The sequence below is a fragment of the Orcinus orca genome, chromosome 5, assembly GCF_937001465.1.
Source record: "Orcinus orca chromosome 5, mOrcOrc1.1, whole genome shotgun sequence".
Taxonomy (NCBI): domain Eukaryota; kingdom Metazoa; phylum Chordata; class Mammalia; order Artiodactyla; family Delphinidae; genus Orcinus; species Orcinus orca.
Window position 1 is genome coordinate 91,129,749 of NC_064563.1, and position 13,040 is coordinate 91,142,788.

The 13,040-nt window shown below is 39.8% G+C and overlaps 1 protein-coding gene across 1 annotated transcript in view; it reads right to left on the reverse strand.

Moving 5' to 3' along the window:
* CD96 (CD96 molecule) overlaps window positions 1-13,040 on the reverse strand; it is an 85,263-nt gene that overhangs the window by 16,242 nt on the left and 55,981 nt on the right. The window contains 2 exon segments of the mRNA XM_033432239.2: window positions 322-389; window positions 877-982. Of these exon segments, the coding sequence (XP_033288130.2) occupies window positions 322-389; window positions 877-982 (174 nt within the window).

Consider the following 13,040-nt stretch of genomic DNA (forward strand, 5'->3'; position numbering starts at 1 on the left):
CCTCAGTAAGGCCTTTCAAGACCACTCTGTTTAGAAGGGCAGTGCCCCCTCACCCTTGATTCTCACTGTCTCCCTTCTCTGCTTTATTTTTTCTGTATCACTTATCACTATTTGTCTGTCTCTCTTCCACCAGATTTTGGAACTTAGGTCTGTTTTGTTTACAGATATATCCCTAGCAACTACAACGCTTTAAAAATTGTCAATGCCTTGTAAATATTTGTTAATATGATTATAAACAAAGCACACAGTAGCTGTTCAATATATGTGTTGGGTAAATGAATGAGGCCCAGAGTACTCCAAGGGACTCACAGTTACACTTACAGTATTTGGTGTCTTTCCCACTGGAGGTCCAGGAGTAGTTGAAGCCTCAGGTAGTCAGGTCGTAATTGCTGGTTGAAAGACAAAATTTTCAGAATTCCACTTTCTTGTAAGGCTGTAATTTAATTTTATTTTGATGTGCTGAATTTTTAAACTATATGACTTTGGGGAAATCTGAAATTGAAAATATGCTTTGCTACACAGGAACACTGGCTGGCATAATAAGCAAAAGTCTGTAGTTTATGTTTAATGCCAACTTGTCACTGATTTTCTTTCTTTTTCTGTTCTTGTCACCAACTCAGATCACTGGGAGTATTGTCAAGATTAACATTACCTTAAAAATCCCATGACAAATGAAAAATACAATATAATAACAAATCACCAACCCATATTTTTAAGATTACAGTGATTGGCATATCAATATAGAGTCACCAGATTATAACTCGCCACAGAGTAACTCAAAACAAAAATATCAACATCAAATGAAAAAAAGATAGCATTTTGCCCAAACCTCAATATTATCATAGCTGTAGTGTTGTGTTGTCTCTTTTAAGTCACATGAGGAAAGCCTTGCTATACTCACTTTGAGCACTTGGAGGGGTGACATTTGGAGTCGACGTAGTCACATCTACAAGGGCTGTTGAAGATGGAGCTGGATAACCTACTTTGAAAAAATATTCCCAAATTGTCATAGGTATTTACTTTCACATGTTTAAATATGCCACTATGCTTAACAAGGGTGGCACGTAGAGCATGGAGTGTTAAGAGTTGGAAAGAATCTTAGTGAATACATACTCTAATGGCTTCATTTTATAAATTATGAAACTGAGTTCAAAAGTTCTATGCTTGTGGTTATACACCCAATATTCACACTTTCAAAATATGTTGTTTTAGCGTCTACTGTGTGCAAGACTATTCGACATGCAATGAACAATGAAGACAAGGTCCTCACCCTCATGGAACTTATCTTGTAGTGAATCTTCACAATTGTATATAATAGTTTCACATACTAAATATGGTTTCATATTTACGTCAATTCTTAGCTTTCAAAATCATCTCCATCTTTATAAGCCATCATAATTCCCATTCTCCTCCCTCCCTTCCCCCCAAAATGAAAGACTAATTCATATTCATTTGAAAATATCTCTGGATATAAAGCAAGGTAGATTGAAGAAGAAAAATACCCTACCACAGGACACTGAAACATGTTTATATGTCTCTAGGGAAGACAAATCTTTAATAGATTTTTTATTTATATGTATTTCTTCTTTGTTCCAAAACATGTTCATGGTGGCTTACATAAATAAATAAATACAAGTGCAAGAAGATAAAAGAAGTGGATAGAAAGAGAAAACAAGGGCAAGGAAAAATGAAGTTAGAAAAAGAATGTTGAGTTTTGTTGAAACCTGACTGGGGATATTACATAAAATGCATTTCTGGATGTAGTGTTCTCTTAGTAGATATGGACTGCACATTTGGTCAGAACTTTCTAGTAACAATGCTAAGAAATAAAAAGTATATGTTATGCCATTGGACTTCCCTGGTGACGCAGTGGTTTAGAATCTGCCTGCCAATGCAGGGGACACGGGTTCGATCCCTGGTTTGGGAAGATCCCACATGCCGCGGAGCAACTAAGCCCATGCGTCACAACTACTGAGCCTGTGCTCTAGAGCCCATGAGCCACAACTACTGAGCCCACGTGCTGCAACTACTGAAGCCTGCATGCCTAGAGCCCGTGCTCTGCAAAGAGAAGCCTCCGCAATGAGAAGCCCATGCACCGCAACGAAGAGTAGCCCTTGCTCGCCACAACTAGAAAAAACCTGCACACAGCAACAAAGACCCAACGCAGCCAAAAATAAATAAAATTAAAAAAAAATCAAATATCTATAAATAAATATATATATATAAGTGTATGTTATGCCATTGATGAACACTATAAGATAAATACAGTCAATTTGATGAACATTATAAGATAAATACAGTCAATTTTAAGAGAAACACAGCTATTCTTTTTATTATGATTAAAAAAATTTTCTCCCCAGTCTTTATAAAAAAGATACTGTAAAATGTGTACAATATTCTCAACAATATCCTTACAGTATGGCAGCCAATATGCTCATTCACCCTCAAGCTTTAGTTAGTAGTGAATAGCCTGGCAACTTCCCAGGTACCTCAATTCTGGGAAAGGGCATGCCTTAAATAGAAAACACGGGTAATTAAATCTCTGAAAGAAGTATATATAAGATAAATAAATAAATGGCATTGTGGTTCATAAGAAGCTCACATAAGAGATGACCAACAACAATCGTTTTACAATGTAGCCTACCAATGAACACCAAAGACATACCACACACCAGCTCCATGAACACAGTTAGATACGGGGAGATGTGTTATAGGCTGTCTCACGTGATGCTGTATGAGGAATGAAAATGGGCAGCCAGCAGCAGGATAGGCAGAAAAAAGTGTTTTAAAGACAGGATATGCACAGCTTCATTTATCCAACAAATACTTATCGAGTTCCCACTATGTACTAGTATTGGAGACAAAGTGCAGAGAATGAGAGTTTTTGCCCCTGCCCTTATGGAGTATACAATTTAGTGAGAATAAAGGTCAATATGGCAGATTACTGGTTGGCCACCAAACCCAGTCCTCTTCTTTCTGGTACAGAGAAACTACACTTCCTAGCCTCCTATCCAGTTAGGTGTGGTGGCCATGTACCAAGTCTCAGGCAATGGACTGTGAGTGGGAGTGATGGTTGTCACTTCAAGGCTTGTCCTATAAAATATCCCACATATGATCCTCCATGATCTTCCCTCATGTACTATCCAGGTATTATGACATAGAGTGACTTGCAAATCACAACTTAAATGTGATAGGGCTGCCACAGCATGGGTTACATAACAGAGCACTCAGCTACTTGCTTGTCCTTTTATTGGTTCTTTCTGTTAGGATAAATAAATTTGTATTATATCAAGTATAAACAAACAAAATGAAATGTTGGAATTTGTTGTTACTGTAGTTTTTCTTTCCCTCACAAATAGTATAAAGAGAATTGCAGTAGAAGATAAGTACTATGGTAGAGAAAATGCACTGTGCTGTGGGATTCCAGAGGAGGAACACATAAACAACGAAGACATGTGAGCTCAGCGCTTTCTGGAGGAAGTGACGTATCAACTAGGCTTGAAGGGTGACAAGAATTAGCCAGACAAGTTGGAGAAAGGGGGCAAGCAAGGAGCAGAATATTCCAAGCAGTGTGGACAGAAAAGGTGGGAGAGAACTGAAGCCCGATCAGAATGTTGAAGGCACTCTGTGAGAAGAACAGGGATGAGGATAGAGAAGTAAGAAGAAGCTACATCCTTAAGATTCCACGGAGGAATAATATCCAACTAGTCCTTAACAGATGCTCTGACCCCAGGGTAAGTGAAGGGTGGCCTGGACTATAGCGTGAAGGCTGTGGGGAAGAAGAGAAGTGGACAGGTTTCAAGTGTGGGCTCTACAGGCTTGGTAAATGGCTGAATGTAGGAAATTAGGAAGAGAGAGAAGTCAAAATAACTTCCAGTTTTCCAGCTTGGGCAGATTTTTGGATCAAGGCATCATTATCTGAGAAAATGAACAGAAAAAAATAGCTTTGGAAGGGCAAGAGGCACGAAGATGAAATAAACTTTGGACAGATTGATTCTGAGTGCATATGAGACATTCAATTCCACAGGGTTGAGCATGTGAGTCTGAATCTTAGGAGTAAAATTAGGCTGCAAATGAGTATTTGTGAGACATCAGCATGTAGACGGTAATTGGAGTAACTGAGAGCGCCAAAGAAGATGGGTCCTGGCAGAAGAGAAGAGGGCCTAGCATGGAACAATGAGGACCACTTCCATGTAAGGTACTGGCAGGAGAAAAGGAGATTGAAAAGGAGGACCCCAGGGAGGCAGGAAGAAAGCCAGGGGCTATGGCTTAGAGAAGCCAAGGTGACAGAGGGTTTCCAGACGCAGGGCCAGTCAGTCCAATTCAGCAAATATTTGTGAGTGAGCGCTATGTGCCAAACACTGGGTCAGTGCAGTCAAATGCTACCAAGAAGACAGATTCCCTTCTAGCTCTTAACTGCTAGGAAGCCATTGCATTAGACTTGCATACAAAGCCTAAGAGACAGATTTGCAAACCACTTGGAGATGGGCAAAAGCAGTGTAGCTTATTAGCTATTAAAAGCATGAATTCCAGAGCCAGATACTGTGAGCTGAAGCCTCGCTTAGTTCTAAGTTAAATGTATGATCTTGGTAAAGTCTATGGACCTGTCTCTCTTTCTTGTATTCCTCGCGTCTAAAATAACAGTACTTTTCTATAGGGTGACTGTGATGATTGAGAAATCATCACTTGTATGAATTCTCATGGAAGAATGCCTGGCATGAGGTAAGCACTAAAAAGTAATCTTAGAAGTTATATAACAGGTCATCTGCAGTTTAGTTCAGGTGCTGAAAACACAAGCATATCGTAGCAATAGACGAATCTCCTGATGAGTTCTACCATTGACCCACTTTCCTTGGTCTTTCTAGAAGGACTCTGATTCCAGGTAACCAATCCCTCCCTCCGCAGGCTGGCCCAAGTCAAGAACTACATTCCAAAAGGCTGCACCGGAAAAGGGCTGTCTGGGGTGAGGAGAACGGCAGCGTGCTGGGCATTAGCTCTCTGATGGCATACTGATGCCTACTGGCAGAGTCACCTGCAGCTCTCCTCTTCCACCTCACTGAGCCCCTGTGGCTCAGATTCTCGTGCAGTCACTGTAACTTCCAGCTCACTGCCTCCTACTGCTCATCAAGACAAATGGCAGGAAAAAAATGCACCGAAAGACTGGCGGCAGGATACACGAAGTAGCTGTAGGGCAAGCTCAGATTGTCTCAAACTGAGTATTGGGATAACATTCCTGGACACCCCAGAACTGCTCTTAGGGAATTGAGCCCTGGCGTTCTCCCACTGGCCCACCCTGGCCGGCAGTCGAATAGCAAGGAGGTCAGCCGCTGTTCACTCCGTGTGAGCATTTGGCTAGCTGTGCTCCACCACGCCCTCTAGAGGAAGGCCCAGGAAGTCTCTGCATCAAGAGCAGCTGTGCTTCTCCTCTGCAACTGGCTCATTACGATTTTAAGAACCTATGGATCACAGAGTGAATCTGAATTTCTTTCTCTCATCGAGATGGCTTTATCTTTGTCCCTCTTTGCAATAATTTCTTCAGTTATCTATTTTTTAAAATTTGTAAGTTTACCTCGTAACCGTACAAGACAAAGTAAAAAATGCGTAGAAGAAAACTAGCCATAAGTAATCATTGGATACCGTGGGATACTGAGAGATATGATGTGCTCCTCCTAATTAATATAGGAAGAAAAGGTGAAAGAGGAAGTGAGGAGGGGAAGGGAAAAAGAACAAAGACTATCCACGTTTTAAACAATTCTCAGAAGGATAAAAGAAAGAATTATCCCTTTACTCTGGAACTCTGATCCTTGTATAGGAGAAAGTGTGGCTTTCATTTTCAGTCATAGTCTCATCAGTCATAGTCTCATCTCTTATCTCCCTTCCCATGGGCAAGCATCATTCATTCTTCCTCCCTCCCCCACTCTCTTCCTCTCACTGGGAGAACTGACCTTCACAGTGTTCACCAAGTGACTTAGTAAGTGAAAGCAGAAAGGAATGGTTTTACAGTGGTGATACATCATAACAATGGTGACGATGATGATGAAGAAAAAGAACGAGGAAGCAAAAATCAGAGAACTTTGTATTTATTTGTGAGCTACCACCATCACCTAGAAATCTCAGTCTAATATGCAACTGCCAGCCACCTTTGAAAATACTTTTTACTTAGAAGGAACAGACATTTTCCAATTGCCCACACTGGGTGCTAGCACTGATTAGTAACATACGATTTAATCCTGGCAGGATTCACTGGAATCCTGATGAAGTATGATAACTGGGAATTTCATTTGTATTAAAAGGACTGTTTAAATGTTCTCTTCTAGAGGTCAGAAAATAATGTGACATAAATCCTTACTTACTGCAGATTTACTGCAGGGGAAGAATTCATTTGTTTGCTTCCATCTAGCGAGTGTTGTTCCTGGACCATGGGAAGAGGAACACTGCCTCGGGCATGAATGCTGCCTTGATCTTTGCCTCACTGTGTCTCTTGCCTGGTTTAGATAACAGCTCTGCACTTCCTCTCACAGGCAGGCCTGTGGAGTTTGTTGAGGGCTGAATCAGTGCCATAGCTTCTGGGAACAAAGGGATCAATGACAGCTATCACTATCTTGAGGGAGTCCAAGGTCATTTCAGTCTTATTCGTCTCCAGCTGAATTTTGTTTTGGTCTTGGCCGAAGGGTCTGTGCCAAGTTGCATAGGTTATTGAAAGAATGATCCCTTTAATCTGGGATTTTGTCCATCATGCAGAAGTCAGAGCTGAAGCCAGCCAGAGATAGCTTTACACGATGGTTCAAGGTTAAGGCCTCTTGGCATTACATGACACAACCTCTAACAATCTCAACATTGTTATCTCTTGCTACTCCCGGCCTACATTCTTTCACTTATTCACCAAGCATTTGGGAGCCTCTATCTTCCAGGCCTTGTTCTTGGCACTGGGGATACAATGATTAGCTTCCCTGGAGTTTAAGTTCATGGAGGATATGGACATTAACCAGAGAATCACATAAACCAATCCAAACATGAGAACATTCGAAGGAGAGAAGGCCTAGTCAGAGTCCCAGGAAGGCTGCCCTGAGGAATGTAGAGGGAGAATGGAGGCAGGGGAGGGGCTGTGGGAGCTTTAGGGTAGAGGACACAGCAAGTGCAAAGGCCCTGGGGTGGTCTACACACTGTGGTTTAGTATTAGTAATGTGTGGTAATTGCCTATTCCAGGGCTGGGCCTTTACAAGCCCTCAGAAGTGTTTGTTCTGTGTGTTGAACTGAACTGAGTGTTGTCACAGTGCACGTCCATGGCCTCAGCAGCAGCAGAACAGTGATCAAACTGTGGCACGCTGGTGGCAGTCAACGCTGCTTGTTTCTCTGAGCTGTTTTCTTTTGTTTTATTTCTGTTTCTGAAAGCAGTCCCTTCCTAGAGCCTGACCTAGAGATTCTGTAACTATAAGAGGATATATGTACCTGCCAATCTCTTGACATCAAGTACAGCATTTTATAAGACTTGCCTTCATATTCTTTTCAGTCAAGTCTTTAAAAGATTTGTATTACATATTTCAGCATGCGAATAAGCCATACTTGCTTTTTGTCTTTTCTGTTTTAAGGTTATGTTTACACTCACAATATGGCAAAACCTCTTCAGCATTCAGTAGTTGGTTTTATATTATGAAATACTATGTAGGCAAGTAATATGCCAAACCCAGTGATAGACAGTTGTTTGCTTTGTTTGCTGGTTGTTTATTTCTTCTTCAGTTTGAATGTTTATTGTTATTTAACCTTGTACATGTTCAGAGTTACAAAATAATGATCCTTGGTTTCCAGGAAAGAAGAGGGGGTTTAGAGGAAAACACTGCTTAGTACAAAATGGCTTGCTATATTAATTCATAAACTGCCATGAGGTTAGATGAGATTTGAAACCTTTTGAAGCCCATTTCTATTAAAACTTAAAATGCTTTTTCACTAATGTTAAAAATTACCCCTTTATGTTATCACCAGAAATTTAATGAAGTCAGAAGACAGCTCCAATCAACTCAGAAGACAGTTCTGAGTCGGATGGGGGAAACAGAGATATGTTCTATAAGAGCTGATTCTGGTTGGCTCCTTGGGACATTAGGAAGCAAAACCCAATCTCTTAACCTGGACTCTGTCATCTTCCCAGTGACCATCCCTCTCACTGCCGGAGAGGGAAAGGCAGGGAAATGCTAGAGGCCCCATGTGGATTAATTTGGGGGAAATACTGAAATATTTTCCAAACAATTTAATTATTTAACATCGACTACTATGTGCTAAATAAAGAAGACAGGTGAGCAGTTGTGATGTAAGTGGAGAATAAAGGATAAAATGATAATGACAACAACAAAAAAGAAATATTGATTTGGTCATTGCTTCCTCCTTCAAGGAATTAAAAAATACAAGTAAAAGTACTGATTTATTTCAAGATTAATTTTGCTCACTGGACTCTTCTTTTGATCCCGGCCTACTTCTTGGACTGGACTGTGCGAACCTTAGCTTTAGAGTTGCTCTTTATGCATTTTTACATTTCATACTCTTAATAACCATGTGAACTAGAAAATATTACTTCTGTTTTCTTTTAATATAAGAAAACAGTATTAGAGAAGTGAAATAACTTGCCCTGGGTAACAGAGCTAGTAGGTGGCAGAGATAAGAACTGAACCCAAGCCTGTCTGACACCAAAGATTATATTCAATCCACTCTGGTAGCCTTAAAGTGTAGCTAGGCTTTATGGTTTATCACAGGCTATTGAATATAGTTCATTGTGCTGTATAGTAGGACCTTGTTGTCTATCCATTATACATAATAGTTTGCATCTGCTAGTCTCAAACTCCCAATCCACCCCTTCCCCACTGCCCCTCCCCATTGGCACCCACAAGTCTATTCTCTATGCCTGTGAGTCTGTTTCTGTTTTGTAGATAAGTTCATTTGCATTCAATATCCTGTGATACACCATAATGGAAAAAGAATACGAAAAATAATGTATATTTACGTATAACTGAATCACTTTGCTGTATAGTAGAAATTAACACAACACTGTAAAACAACTATACTTCAGTAAAATAAAAATTTTTTTAAATTAAAAAAAAAGGGGGTTTCCCTGGTGGCACAGTGGTTGAGAGTCCGCCTGCCGATGCAGGGGACGTGGGTTTGTACCCCGGTCCGGGAAGATCCCACATGCCGCGGAGCGGCTGGGCCCGTGAGCCATGGCCGCTGAGCCTGCGCGTCCGGAGCCTGCGCTCCGCAACGGGAGAGGCCGCAGCAGTGAGAGGCCCGCGTACCGAAAAAAAAAAAAAAAAGTATAGTTAGCCTTGTTAACAGCATGGAAGGAAACGCTAGAGAGCCCAAGGCAGATTAATTGGGGGGAAATCTTTGAGAACCAAGGTTTAGCCGTGGAAGAGCTCAGTCATGGTCCCTAACACACAACCACTCAAAACAGAAGGCCTTTATATCCTCTGCTTTTCTCCTCTCTCCTCTCTCCCATCATCACCTTTTAGTTTCCTGTCATGAGACTAGCCAGTCTTTGGGCTGTGACCAGGTGCCTTTTTCTTCAGGGAGCCTTCTTCTGCTCTTTCTAAAACCCTTCCCTTGTTAATCACTTTCTTCTTTGTACTTTAGAAAATATCCTTACCCCACCCCCAAAGGTTTATGGAGTTATCAATACTTATTGAGAACCATGTGTTATCACTGTTCTAGGCAATGGAGAGACATCAGTAGACAAATCAGACCAAAAAGTCCTGCCCTCATGGGATTTACTTTCTTGTGGGGAAAAGCCAGACAAGTCAATTATACAAGATGTTAAAAGACACTAAGGAGAAGAATAAAACAGGGAAAGAGGACAGGAAGTGAGATAGAGGGTGTTACAGTTTAAAATGAGTTGGTCATGGAAAGCCCCACATTGAGAAGGTGACATTTGAACAAAGACTGGGAGAAGATGAGGTGTGAGCCATGTGGATTTTGGGGGGAAGAATTTCCAGGCAGAGGGAATGAGTGAAAAGGCCCTGGGGTGGGAGCACCCGGGTCATGTTAGAGGAACAGCAAAGAGGCCGATTTGGGTGAAGCCCAGTGAGCAAGGGGGAGAGTAGAGTAGTGGGAATATAATAAATTGGATATAACATGTGACCTTTCAGGCCAACTTTATATATATCTGCTTTTTCTCACTGCCCACTTTCCTCCTCCACTCATAAGATCATGGGAGTTTCATTTACATCCGAATCCATCTCAAGTAGAAGTAGATACATAATTCTAGTTTTTTTTTTTATTAAAACACACACACACACACACACCAAACACACACACACCAAACAATTTAAACAAAGACAGACTGGTTAATTTCTCAACCACTTTATTTCCTACCTTGGGTTCCTACCATGTTCCCAAAGGGATTTAATGGAACTAATAATAAAACGTAACATTTTGACACTATGAACCGGGTACTATACTACCTGGTGTTTTACACGCCGAGTGTCCTCTGTTGCTTTTAATAACCCATTAAGGAAGGCAGTACCCATGCTAACACCCTTCCTTTTCTTCTTTCTCTTGTCTCTCTGCATTTTCTTCAAGCATCCTCACCTTGGCCATGTTTTTAGAACTCTGTTTATTACCTGTCAATCCATCACACCATTGCCAAGAACTGCAGCTTTCTGTGGACCATCTCAGTGGGTAAACCATCACCTCATCATGTTTGCTTCATTTTCAATGACTTTATTTTACTTACAAATTTTTAAAATAAAATTGTATATGTGTACACATGATGATTTGATAGACATATACATAGTGAAGTGATTACTATACTCAGCCTGTTAACATGTTGTCTCTTTTCACATGGTTACTTTTGTGTGTGTGTGTGATGAGAGCATGTGAAATCTACTCTTAGCAAATTTCCAATATTCAATACAGTATTATTAACTATAGTCGTCATGCTATACATTTGATCTCTAGACTTACTAATCCTACTTAACTCCAACTTTGTACACTTTGACCAATATTTCCTCTACCTCCCCAGCCCTGGTAACTACCATTCTACTCTTTGCTTCCATGTATTTGACTCTTTTTAGATTTCACATAGAAGTGAGATCATGTAGGTCCTTTTCTGTGTCTACCTTATTTCACTTAGCATAATGTCCGCAACGTTCATCCATGTTGTTGCATATCGTAGGATCTCCTTTTTTAAGGTCGAATAACATATATGTATATATATATGTGTATATATATATATATACACATACATATATATATATACACACACACATACATAAACATATATTTTTTATCAATGGGAACTTAGGCTGTTTCCATATCTTGGCTACTGTGAATAGTACAGTGAATATGGGAGCACAGATATCCCTTAGAGGTGGCTTTCATTTCATTTCTGTATATACCAAAAAGTGAGGTTGCTGGATCAAATCATAGTTCTACATTTAAATTTTTGAGGAACTTCGAAAACCATTTTCCATGTTTTTCATACTGTTTTCTATTAAAGGCTACATCAATTTACACTCCCATCAACAGTGTACAAGGGTTCTCTTTTCTCCATATCCTTGCCAACACTTATCTTTAATTTTTTGGGTGATAGCCATTCTAACAGGTGTGAGGTGATATTTCACTGTGGTTTTGATTTGCATTTCCCTAATGATTACTGATGTTGAGCACCTTTACGTATACCTTTTGGCCATTTGTATGTCTTCTTTGGAAAAATGTCTGTTCAGGTCTTTTGTCCATTTTTTAGCAGGTGGTTTCTTGTTTTTTGCTATTGAATTGAATAAATTCCTTATATATTTTGGATATTAACCCCTTATCAGATATATGATTTGCAAATATTTTCTCCCAATCCATAGATCGTTTTGTATTTTGTTGATTGTTTCCTTTGCTATGCAGAAATTTTTTTTTAGTTTGATGTAGTACACTTGTTTATTTTTGCTGTTGTTGCCTGAACTTTTGGTGTCATATCAAAAAAGTCATTGCTGAGGCCAACTGATGTCAAGGAGCTTTCTCCCTATGTTTTCTTCTAGGAGTTTTACAGTTTCGGGTCTTATATTTAAAATTTTAATCTATTTTGAGGTGATTTTTGTGTATGGTATAAGAAAAGGGTTCAATTTCGTTCTTTTGCATGTGGATATCCAGTTTCCTAAGCACCATTTATTGAAGAGACTATCCTTTCTCAGTGTGCATTCTTGGTGCCTTTGTTGAAAATTAGTTGACCATATTTGCTTGGGTTTACTTCTGGGTTCTCTATTCTGTTCCGTTGGCCTACATGTCTGTTTATGCATGCACCATACTATTTTGATTACTACATCTTTGTAGTATAGTGAGAAATCAGGAAGTGTGGTACCTCCAACTCTGTTCTTCTTTCTCAACATTGCTTTGGCTATTTGGTGTCCTTTGTGAATATGAATTTTAGGGTTGTTTTTTCTATTTCTGTGAAAAATGCCATTGGAATTTTGATAGGGACTGACTGAATTGAATGTGTATATTGCTTTAAGTAGTGTGGACAATTTAACAATATTAATTATTCCAATCCATGAACATCGGATGTCTTTTCACATGTTTGCATGTCTTACAATTTCTTTCATCAATGTTTTATATTTTTCAGTGTACAGATATTTCACTTTCTTGCTCAGATTTATCCCTCAGTATTTTACTCTTTTTTGATGCTATTGTGAATGAGGTTGTTTTCTTAATTTCTTTTTTGTTGTTGCTGGTGTCACTGAATTTCTTTTAATTTTAACGGATAATGCAGAGCAGAATTTTCAAATGGGACTCTTTGTACCTCCATTTTAGGTGAGGTCCCAAAGGCTAAAGAATGATATTACAGGGCAAGTCATCCTCACTTCTAAAGTAGAATTTTAGACCACCTATGAAGGACATGTGAAGATAGAGGAGAATGGGTTCATCAGTTCTGGTCCATCATCCACATGAAAGCAGCCCTGGTGAGGATTTCTTTGGAGAGAGTTAGGGTGCTGTGAGTCAAGTCCCTTTTCATGGACGAGGGAAAGAAGAATATGCTCCCTTACCTTAGTCCAAATGAAGTGTGGGTTCCAGAC